The sequence below is a fragment of the Macaca thibetana genome, chromosome 1, assembly GCF_024542745.1.
Source record: "Macaca thibetana thibetana isolate TM-01 chromosome 1, ASM2454274v1, whole genome shotgun sequence".
Classification (NCBI taxonomy): domain Eukaryota; kingdom Metazoa; phylum Chordata; class Mammalia; order Primates; family Cercopithecidae; genus Macaca; species Macaca thibetana.
Window position 1 is genome coordinate 15,280,575 of NC_065578.1, and position 14,518 is coordinate 15,295,092.

General features: G+C 51.6%; 3 protein-coding genes across 10 annotated transcripts in view; 2 read left to right on the forward strand and 1 right to left on the reverse strand.

The window, feature by feature from the left end:
* Window positions 1–7,810, forward strand: part of SZRD1 (SUZ RNA binding domain containing 1) — a 34,322-nt gene extending 26,512 nt beyond the window's left edge. Inside the window, exons 2-4 of one of the 6 annotated variants that reach the window (XM_050793301.1) lie at window positions 727–776; window positions 2,565–2,819; window positions 4,694–7,810. In XM_050793301.1, the coding sequence (XP_050649258.1) occupies window positions 727–776; window positions 2,565–2,819; window positions 4,694–4,823 (435 nt within the window). In that variant the 3' untranslated portion in view covers window positions 4,824–7,810. The remainder of the gene's footprint in view (window positions 1–726; window positions 777–2,564; window positions 2,820–4,693) is intronic. The other 5 variants (XM_050793311.1, XM_050793318.1, XM_050793329.1 and 2 more) reach the window with 5 other exon arrangements.
* Window positions 1–14,518, forward strand: part of NECAP2 (NECAP endocytosis associated 2) — a 283,382-nt gene that overhangs the window by 206,719 nt on the left and 62,145 nt on the right. The gene's annotated exons all lie outside the window — the stretch shown is intronic.
* Window positions 8,310–14,518, reverse strand: part of SPATA21 (spermatogenesis associated 21) — a 47,310-nt gene continuing 41,101 nt past the window's right edge. For 2 of the 3 annotated variants that reach the window (XM_050791016.1, XM_050791037.1), the window contains 3 exons: window positions 10,377–10,552; window positions 9,011–9,188; window positions 8,310–8,489 (listed from right to left, as the gene is read on the reverse strand). In XM_050791016.1, coding sequence (XP_050646973.1) covers window positions 8,432–8,489; window positions 9,011–9,188; window positions 10,377–10,552 — 412 coding nt within the window. In that variant the 3' untranslated portion in view covers window positions 8,310–8,431. The remainder of the gene's footprint in view (window positions 8,490–9,010; window positions 9,189–10,376; window positions 10,553–14,518) is intronic. The other variant, XM_050791027.1, reaches the window with a different exon arrangement.

The window sequence follows — 14,518 nt, forward strand, 5'->3', positions numbered from 1 at the left end:
TCAAGTCCATAACAGTAAAAAATAGATTATTAAAATATTAGATAGATGTGCCCATAAAGGAATGTAAAAGGGAGAGTTTATTCTGAGGACCAGGTGATGCACCATGCTGGTGGGATCAGAGGAGACTTTACAAAGGAGAGGTAGACATCCAGGCTGGGTCGTGCAGGATCAATGGGAGTTTGCAAGGGGAGAGGGCATGGCAGGCAGGTGGAACAGCATGCTGGGTTCTGGGGGCTAGTGATAGCAAAACAGAGACAGAAGGTAAAAGAAGGTATGGGTGAGGCTTGCCCAGAAGCTTTGACTAGGTCTGCAAGCAGTTGAAGTGACATGATCAGATTTATGGTTTTTTTGTTTGTTTTTTGTTTTTGGCCAACTCTTTATTTCATAAAATAGAGTAAGTGTTCCTAAATTTAGTTTTAGAAGGTGATTTGAATGGCTCTGTGAAAGACAGATTACAGGTCAGAAAACTAGTTGGAGGCTATGCAAAGAACCCAGCTGAACAATGAGGTTTAGAACTATCATGGGGCCATGGGGCTAGAAGGGAGATGGACCTGCAGAGGGTATCAGGTCCCCAAACCCCAGAATCTAGTGCACATCTATTATGTTGAAGGACACAGTCATGTCCCTGCCTAAAGAAAGGACACTGCCCTTAGCTCCAAAAATAAAGACTAAGTTTTTATTTGAGAGAGATTTTTTCCTCTTTTTATATACATTTTTTTTCTCTAGGAAATAGACAGACGGTTGGAAAAAAAACTGAAGATCACACAGAAAGAGAGGTAAGGCTGCTGTCTGGTCTGAGGGCTCGAGCTCTCTGTGGTTTGAGAGCTGGGCAGTCAGTGGTGTTCTCCAACTGGCCATTAGGTTTAGCAGGTCCTAGCAGGTCAGGCTCTGGGGCAGCAAACCCTTCCCTCCAAGTTGGAGACCAGGATGTGGTGGCTTGAGGCTTTAGGGGTGAGGCTGGGGTGTTGCACCTGCCTCTGACCTTTGTGGGTTCCCTGCGTGAGGTCATCTGATGGGATGTGAGGAAGTGACAAGTTGGAAGACTTGAGTTTTAGGCCTGGCTGTGCCCCAGTTGCTCTGAGGTCTGGGGCAAGTCGTTTCCCTGCTCTGGACATCAGTTTCTTTCTCTGTGGCATGAGTAGTGTGGGCAGATGATTTCTCTGGGTCCCCAGTGACTTGGTGGTTTAGGGTATTATAAGGGTATCCTGGAAGAAAACATTCTAGGAAATTCTTGAAAAACCTTTAAAAATAGCTTTGTTCTCCACCAAGACGACAGAGGAGGGTGTTTCCAGAGTAGGTGAAAGTTGACTTCGGCTTTCTGTTTTGGGCTTAGGGAACCTGTTGGTTTTCCATAAGTACAAGGGACAGGAGGGAAGATAGGACCTCTCTGGATTTGCTTACTGGCCTGCACAGTCATTCCCCAGGAAACTCTGGGGTGCTCTGCCTGCCTGCCAGTTTTCCTGGCTCCCTGCCTCTTTGATCAGATTGCTGGCTCCTTGTCTGTCTGCTTATCTCAGCAACCACACTAACCCTGGGTTACAGTCCCCGTTCCATACCATTTGTGTCCTACCCAGGACTTGTTTCCATTCACCCTGACTCAGTTCCTCCAATCCCGACTCCTGACAGTGAAAGCTCTGAAAGCAGGCCTGTTTGGTTCTGAAGAGAAGCTGGTTGACTGCTCTGGGGAGGGTCCTGGTGGCTGTTGTTGGGTGGTCATTCCTGCCTGGGTTCCTGTCTCCTCCTGTGGCTTTTGTTTCTTTCCCTTCATGTGTTGTTGTCCCTCTTTGTTTTTTGTCATTCCACCTCTCCTTGTGGACACATCGCCTTGATGTACGCGTCCACCAGCCTTGGACAATGCTTTTCTTTTGAGCATTGCCAAGCACTGTTTCTAGGTGCATCCTTCACTCCAGCCCCGCCGCTGTCCAAAAGACCAGAAAGCCCTGGCAAGGGAGGTTTCTCTGTTCAGAAGCTCTTTTGAAGAGGATTCAGTTGTCTGGTGTAGCTTGTCTCTGGGAGGCACAGGCCACTTTCACTAGAAGGTGGCTTGGTAAATCTTGATGCCAGGCAGGGATGGCACAGTGGGCTCCTTTGTAGTGTTTGTCTGGTTTGAGCATGTGATGGAAGATTTGGCTGAGAGTGAACACTGCTGACCCCTAAGTTCAAAGGCTCCCACCCCACCAGCCAGTCCTACTCTGATCTGTGTAGGGAAGCTGGGATCTTAATTGACGTCATTCGATTCTGGACATAAACTGTTTTGCTGCAGGGCCAAATGGTGGTTGATGTGGCTGTGGTGAACACGGGGATAGAAGGAGGTGGCGTTCCAGCCCCCATGGCCAGGGGTTAGGGCTGAGGAGCAGTTCCTGTGGCCTGCCAGAGCTGGTCACAAGCTTGCTTTTTTGGGACACGCTTCTTGAGGAGTGGAAATTTTGCTGTCTGGTCAGAGGCCAGAGAATCATGGGTAGAATTAGTAAGGAGGGAGGGGAAAGTGATGAGAGGTGGGTGTGGGACATGGACAGGGCTTCCTTAGGAGCATGATTTGTGAAGCTGTGTTTGCTCTTTGTCAGCAGGAAATCCAAATCTCCTCCCAAAGTGCCCATTGTGATTCAGGACGATAGCCTTCCCGCGGGGCCCCCTCCACAGATCCGCATCCTCAAGAGGCCCACCAGCAACGGTGTGGTCAGCAGCCCCAACTCCACCAGCAGGCCCACCCTTCCGGTCAAGTCCCTAGCACAGCGAGAGGCCGAGTACGCCGAGGCCCGGAAGCGGATCCTGGGCAGTGCCAGCCCCGAGGAGGAGCAGGAGAAACCCATCCTCGACAGGTGAGTGTGGCTGGCAGGACCGGCCAATGATGGCTCTCCCAGTCCACCCAGGAGGAGGAGAGCATCCTGGCTACGTGTAGAGTAGTGAGAAGCAAGCAGAGTCAGGGTAGGAACCATGCAGCTCCAGCCGTGGACCCCAGCCTGTTGGGGATAGTTCACTGTGCTTCATTGGCTGGGCACGGCTCTCAAAGTCTATCAGGAGGTGGCAGTTTGCTGGCATGCTGCCTCTGCGGTTGGTAGTCACCAGGGGGCAGTGTTGCATTGAGAGTAAAGGCATGGATGAGCTTGTGTCAAAATCTGCCTCTTACCTCTTCTTTTTTTTTTTTTTTTTTTTTTTTTTTTGAGACGGAGTCTTGCTCTGTCACCCAGGCTGGAGTGCAGTGGCCGGATCTCAGCTCACTGCAAGCTCCGCCTCCCGGGTTTACGCCATTCTCCTGCCTCAGCCTCCCGAGTAGCTGGGACTACAGGCGCCTGCCACCTCGCCCGGCTATTTTTTTTTTTTTTGTATTTTTTAGTAGAGACGGGGTTTCACCGTGTTAGCCGGGATCGTCTCTCGATCTCCTGACCTCGTGATCCGCCCGTCTCGGCCTCCCAAAGTGCTGGGATTACAGGCTTGAGCCACCGTGCCCGGCCACCTCTTCTTAATTTAGAATGACTTGACCTCTCTGGGCCTTAGTTTTCTCATCTGAAAAAATGGGATAATAATACCAACCTTATCAAAGTGTTGTGCAATTCATTGAGTAAATGAGCATAGGATGTCGAGAACCTGGGCTGGCAGAGTGGAAAGTGCCCAGATAAGTGCTTTGGTTATATTTTCTGGGTCTCCAGTATGCCCGCTGTGATGTTTTTGTGAATTTTCTAAATTCCTTTTTACTCTTGGCATTTTTTTCTCTGCAGTATTAGAGGTTGCATTATATAAGTTTGTCACTTCCTAATCAAGCAGTATGCATTAAGACGGCCTCCTTCTGACTTTGAGGGGCCACTATGGCATGGCATCCTGGGACTTGAAGAACTAATCTGCATACCTTCTTTCTAGCTCTTCATAATTTTGAAGAGATACCTGTTCTCTTTGTTGTTTCTCCTCTAAGTCTTCACCTTTCCAGGGTGGAAAATGCGTGCTTCCTTTAGTTTCCTAGAGTAATACGAGTCAACCATTAACCGCAGAGTTTGGAGAGGAGTGGGAGGGAAGAATTGGGGGGCAGGGGATGTGTCCCTCTGCTGAGCTCTTGATTCCAGCTCTTTACCTTGGCCTAACATCTGGAGATTCCAAATGGTTCTGCAGAGCATGTACTGTCCGTGGTCACGGCCTCTGGGCAGAGTGGGCCCTTGAGCACTCCCCCTGCCTACAAGTGAATGCTGGCAGCTGAGCAGGGGGAAAGAATGCTGTAGCTGCTGGAGGTGAACATGTACCACCGACCCTACCTGCTCACAGGGGCCTCTCAACTTGGAGGTGTCCTGAGTCAGCTTCCCAAAGAAGCAGACTTGTGGAGCCAGAGTGACTTGGGCCCCAGCTACAAGGACAGTTGATTTTAAGATGAGTGACATCTAAGCCAGGTGCAGTAATCCCAGCACTTTGGGAGGCCAAGGCAGGAGGATCACTTGAGGTCAGGAGTTCAAGACCAGCCTGGCCAACGTGGTGAAACCCCATCTCTACTAAAATTACAAAAATTAGCTTGGGTGTGGTGGCGTTTGCCAGTAGTCCCAGCTACTGGTAGGCTGAGGTAGGAAGGATCACCTGAACTCGGGAGGTGGAGGTTGCAGTGAGCGGAGATAGCGCCATTACACTCCAACCTAGGCGACAGAATGCGACTCCATCTCAAAAATAAATAAAAAATAAAGAAATGATGGGGGACATCTATTACATCCTTTTTTAGGCCTTCCTCTGCTTTTCTTCCTTTCAGGCCAACCAGGATCTCCCAACCCGAAGACAGCAGGCAGCCCAATAATGTGATCAGACAGCCTTTGGGTCCTGATGGGTCACAAGGCTTCAAACAGCGCAGATAAATGCAGGCAAGAAAAGATGCCGCCGTTGCTGCCATCACCGCCTCCTGGGTCGTCTGCCACGGGTTGCACTGCCGTGGCAGACAGCTGGACTTGAGCAGAGGGAACGACCTGACTTACTTGCACTGTGATCCCCCTTGCTCCGCCCACTGTGACCTTGAACCCCATGCACTGTGACCTCCCCCCTTCTCCCCCTTCCCACTGTGATTGGCTCATCGACAAGGGCTGTCCCAAGTCAATGGAAAGGGAAAGGGTGGGGGTTAGGGGAAGGTTGGGAGGACCCACCAAGGACTCAGAGAGTCAGACAGTGCCACTTGGCCACTTGGGGTAAAGCCAGTGCCAGCAATAACAGTTTATCATGCTCATTAATTTGGGATTTCAAAACACAAATGAAAACTCACACCCACCCACCCCCAAGTGCATGTCTCCATCACTTAAAAAGTAAGTTCCATTTGAAAATATCCTTTCTTTTTTTTTTTTCTTCCTATTTTTGTTTGTTTATACAAATATCTGATTTGCAAGAAAAAGTGCATGGGAGGGGTTTTAGTGGTTTAACGAATTTTTAATTAAGAAAGGGTAGTTTGGTAGTCTACTTAAAAATGTTTCTGGGAAATTCACTAGAAACATTAACCAATAGGATTTTGGTGAGCTTAGCTTCTGTATTCCTACTGCCGCCCGGAAAAGGGGCAGGGCTCTGCAGCCGCCAGGACAGATGAGCACCCCATGCCTATACCTCCCTCCCCGAGCTGAGTCCCAGGGCATCTGGGCCTTGCCTGGAGACTGGGCTAGCTCTGTAGGCTCGGAGAGCCTGGGGAGGGTGCCAACCCCACCTCTAGTATTTTGGGAGATAGGGAAAGTGAACAGACTTCCCCTTCCCATACCCCTCAGGGTGGTTCCCTACCAGCCAGGCTTACTACTAGAAGAGAGCAGAGCGCCAGGGAGTGAGACTGCATCCCTGGGCTTGGAAGTGAAGGAGAGGAGACTTGTTTAGTATTTTGCCATCGGCACAAGGAAAACCAGGAGAGAGTCTGCCTCCAGGACTCTGAGCCTTCTGCTTCGTATGTTCAGAAGGTGGATAGGTCTTCCCACTCCAGCATGGCTTGAACTCTTAGGGGTCTGCAGTGCTCCATCTCCATTGATGGCCCCAGCTCAGTAACTATACCTGGTACATTTCCTGTGTGCAATCAGTACCTTGAAGGCAGAACATTCTGAATAAAGTTGGAAAAAGAACAGCTTTGCTTTGCAAAGATTGATGACAGACTGGTTCCTCAGAGGCCTAGGTTCCCATCACCCCTTTTTCCAGAGCGAGGGCCTGGAATGAAGGCAGTTTATCCTCTGTCCCTGGAGCCTGGGGTTTGCTTTGGCTCCTTGAGGTGGTAGAGACTAAGAGGGCAGCTGCCCAGAGCGGCTCTGTGTGTACCTGGTTCCTCTCAGGCTTCCTGATCCCTTCCATTGCACTGCGCCTTATCCCTCAGCCAGCCAGACGGCCTCCTTGCTCCTGACCAGCAGATACGTTTCGGGGTGGTTGGTGTGGTTTTGCGATGAGGGCAGCACGTGGTGGCCAAGGTGGCAAGCTGAGTCTCACAGGCTCACTCCACCGCTGGTTGCCTGTGGGAATGGTGGGCCAGGCCCAGCAAGCCATGCCCCACCACGTCCTCCCCTCTGGAGGAAGCACCAGCTGCCAGCCAAGTCAGCAGCTAGTCCACAGCACAGCCTTATAACCGTAAAGCCAGGCATTGCCCACGAGCAGAGCTGGAAGCAGAGCTTCAGTCAGTGAGAGGGAGGATTACCTTCAGGAGAAGGCAAGGAAGAAAATTGGCTGCTATCTTTATAGTTCCACTGCCCTAACCAAGTGTCCACATTCTAAATGTATAGTGTCCATCCCTCATGTAATAGTGGTTTCCCACCCAAAGTGAGACTTTCCTTTTAATTGGAGAAGGGTATAGAGGTAGTCCAGGTGGGAAGGCCAGAAGTGCTGGTTGCCCAGCCATTGGGACCACCTGTTCTTGCCCCACTACCCTCTAGTAGGGGCCAAAGTAAAGGCTGGTTGGTGGGTGTCTGGATTGAGGATGTGGCAGGGACTGGTCCTCCCACCTCCCTCTGGCCAAAGATGGGCTTTGCCCGCTGTGTGCCTGTCACCACCCACCAGCAGTCATGCCCTGGGCTTCCCAAATGGAGAGGTAGCAGGCAACGTTTTTAAAAAGAAAGAAAACAGGAAACTGTATTGTGTTAGAGGGAGGCGGGAGGGGAGATGAGGAAACGGTTTGGATTTTGTGTGTGGGAGGGTATTTTTTTGGGGGTAGTTGTCTGTAACTTTCCTAAGTGCTTTTTTTCCTTTTCTTTTTTAAAGTAAGTTGCAGGCTTTGGCTTGGAAAACCCCAGGGGGATGGGGGGCAGAAACCTGAGGCTGCTGCCCCTTTATCTGCCTTCACAGTACTGTCCCCTTCCCCCAGCTCCTCCCTGACCCCATGGGCCAGGCCTCAGACCTTCCAGCTAACCGCTTCCCATGAGCCACTACTCTGATGTCAGCCTATAACCAAAGGAGCTGGGGGGTCCAGGCCTGGTGACCAACCTTTCTCAGCCCACTCAATCAGGGTGCTCCCCACCTGCAGGCAGGAGGCAACACCCTATCTGCTACCATCAGCCCCTTCCAGAGCCCATCTGCCCCGCCCAGCCCTGCCCTGCCAGCCCAGCCATACCCTGCTCTGCCCTATCTTGGGGGTGCCCTGCTCAGGGATGGGCTGGCAGGGCTGCACCCAGCCTCCCTGGTAAGCAGAGACTCAAGAAACCTCTGGGGTCCTGTTTTCTGGTTGTGTGATCCCAGGGGTGCACATGGGCCCCTTGGGTGTCTGAACAGAAGGGTATGGGAGGGAGGGCCGCACCCCTGCAGTCTTACTCTGCTGGTGTAGCGGGCAGCTGCCCACTCCCACCCCGTTGGCAGATTAAGCATTTTATAAATTGTATTTTAAATACATGTTTTAAACTTGTCAGATCTTTGTCCTCATTTCAGTCCCCGCCCTCTACCTCTTGCTGTGGCCGCTTATTTAACCCTGGGGGGTTTCCCTCTGCCCAGTTGCAGGGAAAGACTGTCTTTGGTAAAATACTAGGCTGGGTGGTATGTGGGGTGAGGGGAAAGGACCCACCCCTTAGGGCTCCCAGAGAAGTAGAGCTCTGGGTCCTGGGGCTCTGTCGGGGGACCATGGCAGAGGCCACCTCCTGCTCTTACACAGGGCCTATCTTGGAGCCAGTGGAGAGAGAGAACAGCTGCTTTTGTGGGGCTCCCAGTCCAGAGGGGGAAGCGCTCTTCTGAGGAGGGGCCTAGCCCGGTGCTTTGAGAAGGCACAGAAGGTCAAGACTTTGCATGCAGGGGCACCTGTAGCAGAAACCCCAACCCTGGGCAGGGCTTCGAGGTAGAACCCTACACTCTGAGAGCCCAGGGGTGGCTGGGGTGACAGCTTGAGGACCTTCCTTGGCAAGAGGCACAGGGGCTGAAGTTATTGGTATTTATTAGCTTACCAGGCCACAAAAGCAAATTCCAGCAGCAGCTCCTGTCTGGTGGCCCATCTGTCTGCAGGCCTTGAGCAACTGTCCAGAGTCAGGCCTCCAGAGGGTCAGTGGGTTCGAGAAGGCACAGAGCTGGGCCACTTTCTGCTGTCAGAGTTGTGTTCCCTGGGGAGGGCAATGGGGCAGAAGGGTGGGAAACATTTGGCCCTTTCCCTGTCTGCCAGTACGTGAACCATCCGTGCATGCCCAAGTGAGGAGAGAGAGGCGGCCTCCCCTCAGAAATGGTGGACCCAGCAGTCGGGCTTAGGGGCCTGATTCCAAGTCCAGGGCACCCTTCCCCAGCGGCCTGGAGGGGGACTGCTGCAGGAGGCGCTCCCCTCTGCCCAGGTGCACAGTCCGCTAGTCCTAATGTTGAACCATAGGGAACTCGTAGCCCTCAGTTAGGTGCCACTGAGTCTCGGACACAGGAGAGCAGCAGCACTCTGGCTTCAGTGGAACAATGTACCGGGTACACATGCCCTCAACAAAGGTTTTTTTTCTTTGCCTTTCACCCTTTCTCCTCCCTGGAATAAGCAGCCTCTCAGGTATGGTCTCTTAGAAAGATGGATTCCCAGGCATTAGGCCAGGGGCCTCTTAAGGAAGGATCTGGAAGGGCCTAGGCTGGGGCCCTTTCTCTGGGCACCCACCTGTTTCCTTGAGATCGTGACTGGAAGAAGGGGCTACGGATGTCAGGAGCCAGGCCAGGGGTTGTGCACTGGTCTTGCACGTAGTGGTTGGTTGGCTTCCTGCGGACCAACTTCTTGTCCATCCGTGGGCAGAGCGGGATGCAGGGCACCTGGGCATAGGGGCTCTGCAGGTTGGGAGCTGGTGAAGAAGGAGGCAGAAGGGGGAATGCTTCAGAGCACGCCCAGCCTTGGGAAGCAGGCAGATTGAGGTGAAATCTTGGCTTTGCTACATAATGGACTAGGCACTTTGGGGCAAGTCACTTAACCTCTCTGAGCTTCTGAGCTGGAGGTGATAGTGGTACACACCTCACAAGAGTTGATGATGAAGATTAAAGGAGAAATATAGGCAAAGCACTCAGCTCTGTACTGCACACAGAATAAGAGCTGGTAACAGCTTAACAAGGAGCAGAGGTCTTTGTGACGGGTGCTGGCAAAGTCTAGTAGGCATACTCTAGAAAGACTGCAAAGCTCCTATCCTGTTACTTGGCACACAGTAGGAGTCTAATAAATGGTACCTGGGGAAGGAGGCAGGCTTGCCCAGTGGAAAGAGCATAGGTTTTGGGGTCACACCTGGATATAAACACCCCTTTCCAAAACACACTAGCTAGGGGCATTGGGCAAGTTGCCTAACTTCATCAGTTTCTTTCTTTTTTTTTTTTTGAGATGGGAGTTTTGCTCTTGTTGCCCAGGCTGGAGTGCAATGGCATGATCTCAGCTCACTGCAACCTCCGTCTCCCAGGTTCAAGCGATTCTCCAGCCTCAGCCTCCAGAGCAGCTGGGATTACAGGTGCTTGCCACCACACCCGGCTAGTTTTTTAGAGATGGGGTTTCACCATGTTGACCAGGCTGGTCTCGAACTTCTGACCTCAGGTGCCCACCTCAGCCTCCCAAAGTGCTGGGATTACAGGCGTGAACCACCATGCCCGGGTCAGTTTCATTTTTCTAATCTGTAAAATGGGGTGAATACATGATTATGAGTATTAAATTCCAGAGCATCTGCAAAGAGCCTAGCTCAGTGGGCACTCAGTAAACAGCTGGGATTGCCAGTCTCTACAGCTGTTCTTTCTCGGTCCTGGCTCATGGGACCAACCTGTGCTTAGGCTAAGGCAGGAGGGGAGGAGTCCAATGCAGGAGGCCATTTTCATAGGCCTAGAAGGAAAATAGTGATTATCAGCCGTTTTCCGATGTACACAGTGAAGCCCAAAGTGGGAAACTGGCCTCTCAGCTCCCTGGGCATGGCTGCCTGAGGGCCCAAGGAGAGGAAGCCAGATGGGCAAGAGAGCAGAGCCCCAACCCTGGCCCATCCCACCCTGCCCAGGGGCCTCACCATAGTTCTGCTGCTTCAGCCGGCTGAGGATACTGAGGACCTTTCGTTCTGGGACTTCTGAGCTCTCTTCTTGCTGGGGGTTATAGGGAAGCTGCTTCTGCAACCGCAGCCGGCCTATGGCCGCTTCCATCTCCTGGGCCTTGCAGGTGCCTGCCTTCAGCTTTTTCTGGTAGTAGCTGGGGAGGCAGTGCCCACCCATCTCAGCCTGGCTGTGTTTAATTCACCCTTCTCCTCCTCAGCCCCTGTCTCTCTGGCCTGCTCTGGAGCAGGAACACAAGCCCAAGAGTCAGGAAACCTGGATTCTAGTCCCAGCTCAGTCCTTAGCTTTCTGTGACCATGAGCAAGTCACTGCCCTGCTCTGGGCCTTAGTTGCCCTGTGTAAAATGGAGGAAAGAGGTTCTCTCTACCCTGTCAATGCAAGTGACTTGACTTCTCTGAGCTTCGAGTTTCCATTGGGTAAAACAGATAAAACAGTTCACATGCCTTAGGATTAAATAACAAGGATGAATTAACACAGCCTCAAGCACGCAGCATGGTGTCTGGCTCACGGAAAATGCTTTGTACATGTTACCTATTATTTTGGGGAGGGGCGTGGCGGGGAGACAAGAGTCTCACTCTGTTGCCCAGGCAGGAGTACAGTGGCGTGAACATGACCTCACTACAGCCTTGAACTCCTGGGCTCAACTGACCCTCCTGCCCTAGCCTCTCAAGTAGTTGGGACCACAGGCACCAACCACCACGCCCAGCTAATTTTTTTATTTTGTGTAGAGATGTGGTCTCGCTGTGTTGACCTGGCTGGTCACAAACTCCTTGCTTCAAACTATCCTTCCACTTTGGCCTCCCAAAGTGTTGGGATTACAGGCATGAGCCACTGCATTACCTGTGATTACCTAATGATTTTATCACTGATACATTTACTTAGATGTGCAAGTACTTAGCTGTGCAATTAACTCCTGCTCATCTTCCATATTTCAGGTTAGGGACTCTCTGCTCCAGAAAGTCTTCTCTGTCCTATCCCCACTCCTACCCTACAGAGTAACTAGGCTCCTGCTGGAGGCCCCCTGCAACCTGTAGTTACCCAATTATATACCCCCTGCAACCCGCTTGATTTTCTTAACTCACTGCTTGCCTTTTCCCCCACTAGACTGCGAGATCATTCATTCAGTAAGTATTCACTGAGTGTTCACTGTGTCCTGGCCACTCTTCTAAGTGATTGGAAAAGAGTGAAGGAGACATCCACACAGTGTCCCTGTATCATAGCCTCAGCCCCACCTCTTACCCCAGCCATCTACTAACACCTTGGGCCAAGGATGTTGCAGTGGCTCCTTTCACACAGGCTTCAACTAACTTTGCACAGGGACGACCCTACGGGTCCCACCTCAGACGTGAGCCTCTTGCTTCCTGCCCCAGGGATTCTCTGACACGGGATTCTCAGAAGTGCAGGGGAGTTAAGCACCTGTGGGGCACCCTTACTAAAGGTGTTAGTAGATGAGCTGTACAGGCTTTTCCCTTTCTTCTCCTGGCAGTTCTGAGCTGCCTTTTTTTTTTTTTTTTTGAGATGGGGTTTCGCTTTTGTTGCCCAGGCTGGAGTGCAGTGGTGCAATCTCGGCTCACAGCAACCTCTGCCTCCTGGGTTCAAGCGATTCTCCTTTTTTTTTTTTTTTTTTTTTTTTTGAGATGGAGTCTTGCTGTGTCGCCCGGGCTGGAGTGCAGTGGCCGGATCTCAGCTCACTGCAAGCTCCGCCTCCTGGGTTTACGCCATTCTCCTGCCTCAGCCTCCCGAGTAGCTGGGACTACAGGCGCCCGCCACCTCGCCCGGCTAGTTTTTTGTATTTTTAGTAGAGACAGGGTTTCACCGTGTTAGCCAGGATGGTCTCGATCTCCTGACCTCGTGATCCGCCCGTCTCGGCCTCCCAAAGTGCTGGGATTACAGGCTTGAGCCACCGCGCCCGGCCTCAAGCGATTCTCCTGCTTCAAATTCCCAAGTAGCGGCCGGGCGCGGTGGCTCACGCCTGTAATCCCAGCACTTTGGGAGGCTGAGATGGGCGGATCACGAGGTCAGGAGATCGAGACCATCCTGGCTAACACAGTGAAACTCCGTCTCTACTAAAAAAATACAAAAAACTAGCCGGGCGAGGTGGCGGGCGCCTATAGTCCCAGCTACTCGGGAGGCTGAGGCAGGAGAATGGCATAAACCCGGGAGGCGGAGCTTGCAGTGAGCTAAGATCCGGCCACTGCACTCCAGCCTGGGCGACAGAGCAAGACTCCGTCTCAAAAAAAAAAAAAAAAAAAAAAAAAAACCAATTCCCAAGTAGCTGGAATTACAGGCATCCGCCACCACACCCAGCTAATTTTTTGTATTTTTAGTAGAGACTGGGGTTTCATCAGGTTGACCAGGCTGGTCTTTTCTTTTGAGACGGAGTCTCGCCCTGTCGTCTGGGCTGGAGTGCAATGGCGCAATCTCAGCTCACTGCAACCTCCGCCTCCTGGGTTCAAGCGATTCTCCTGCCCCAGCCTCCCGAGTAGCTGGGATTACATGCCCAGCTAATTTTTTGTATCTTTAGTTTAGACAGGGTTTCACCATGTTGGCCCAGGCTGGTCTCAAACTCCTGACCTTGTGATCCACCTGCCTTGGCCTCCCAAAGTGCTGGGATTACAGATGTGAGTCACCACACCCAGCCCTGAGCTGCCATTCTTAGTCTCCTCAGAAGATTCTAGGAGGTGCTGGACTCAGTAACACATCCTTGAATTGGCTCCTCCTTCTTTGCGGCACCCCTTCCCTTATTCCTGCCTCCTGGGATCGTTTCCCACATCAGAGTCAGTGAAGGGGTGGCCAGCCCCTCCACACCTGTGGGTGTTTCTCGTCTGGTGGAACGAGAGACTTGAGAAAAGAAAGAGACACAGAGACAAAGTATAGAGAAAGAAAAGTGGGCCCAGGGGACCAGTGCTCATACAGAGACCCATGCCGGCACTATTCTCTGAGTTCCCTCAGTATATATTGATCATTATCTCTACCATCTCGGAGAGGGGGATGTGGCAGGACAATACGGTAATAGTGGGAGAGAGTCAGCAGGAAAACGTGAACAAAGGTCTGTGTCATAATTAAGTTTAAGAAAAGGTGCTGTGCTTTGATGTGCACATACACAGACACAGCAGTGGTGGATTAAAGAGCAGTATTGCCGCTAGCACGTCTCACCTCCAGCCCTAAGGCGGTTTTCTCGTATCTCAGTAGATAGAACATACAATCGGTTTTACACCAAGACATTCTATTCCCAGGGACAAGCAGGAGACAGATGACTTCATCTTATCTCAGCTGCAAAGAGGCCTTTCTCTTTCACTAATCCTCCTCAGCACAGACCAGTCAGGTCTTTCCCTTCCCACGAGGCCATGTCTCAGGCTATCGCATGGGGAGAAACCTTGATCAATACCTGGCTTTCCTAGGCAGAGGTCCCTGTGACCTTCCGCAGTGTATTGTGTCCCTGGGTACTTGAGATTAGAGAATGGTGATGACTTTTAACAAGCATACTGCCTTCAAGCACTTTTTTAAACAAAGCACATCCTGCACAGCCCTAAATCCATTAAACCTTGAGTCAACACAGTACATGTCTCTGCAAGCACAGGGTTGGGGCTAGGGTTGCAGATTAACAGCATCTCAAGGCAGAAGAATTTCTCTTAGTACAGAACAAAATGGAGTCTCTTATATCTACTTCTTTCTCCATAGACACAGTAACAATCTGATCTCTCTTTCTTTTCCCCACAGTCAGACCATAAACAAATAAATAAAAATACAGGCTGGGCATGGTGGGGTTCATGCTTGTAATCCCAGCACTTTGGGAGACCAAGGTGGGAGGATCACTTAAGCCCAGGAGTTTGAGACCAGCCTGGGCAACACAGTGAGACACCCTATAAGAAATTTTAAAACTAGCCAGGCATGGTGACATGTGCCTGTAGTCCCAGCTACTCAAGAGGCTGACGCGAGAGGATTGCTTGAGCTGGGAGGTCAAGGCTGCAGCGAGCCGTCATCATGCCACTGCACTGCGGCCTGGGCAACGACAGAGCAAGACCCTGTCTCAAGAAAAATGCCATTTTAGGAGTGCTGGGTGCCCTGAGGAAAAGTAGAAGGGTAGGAGGTAGCGATAAGG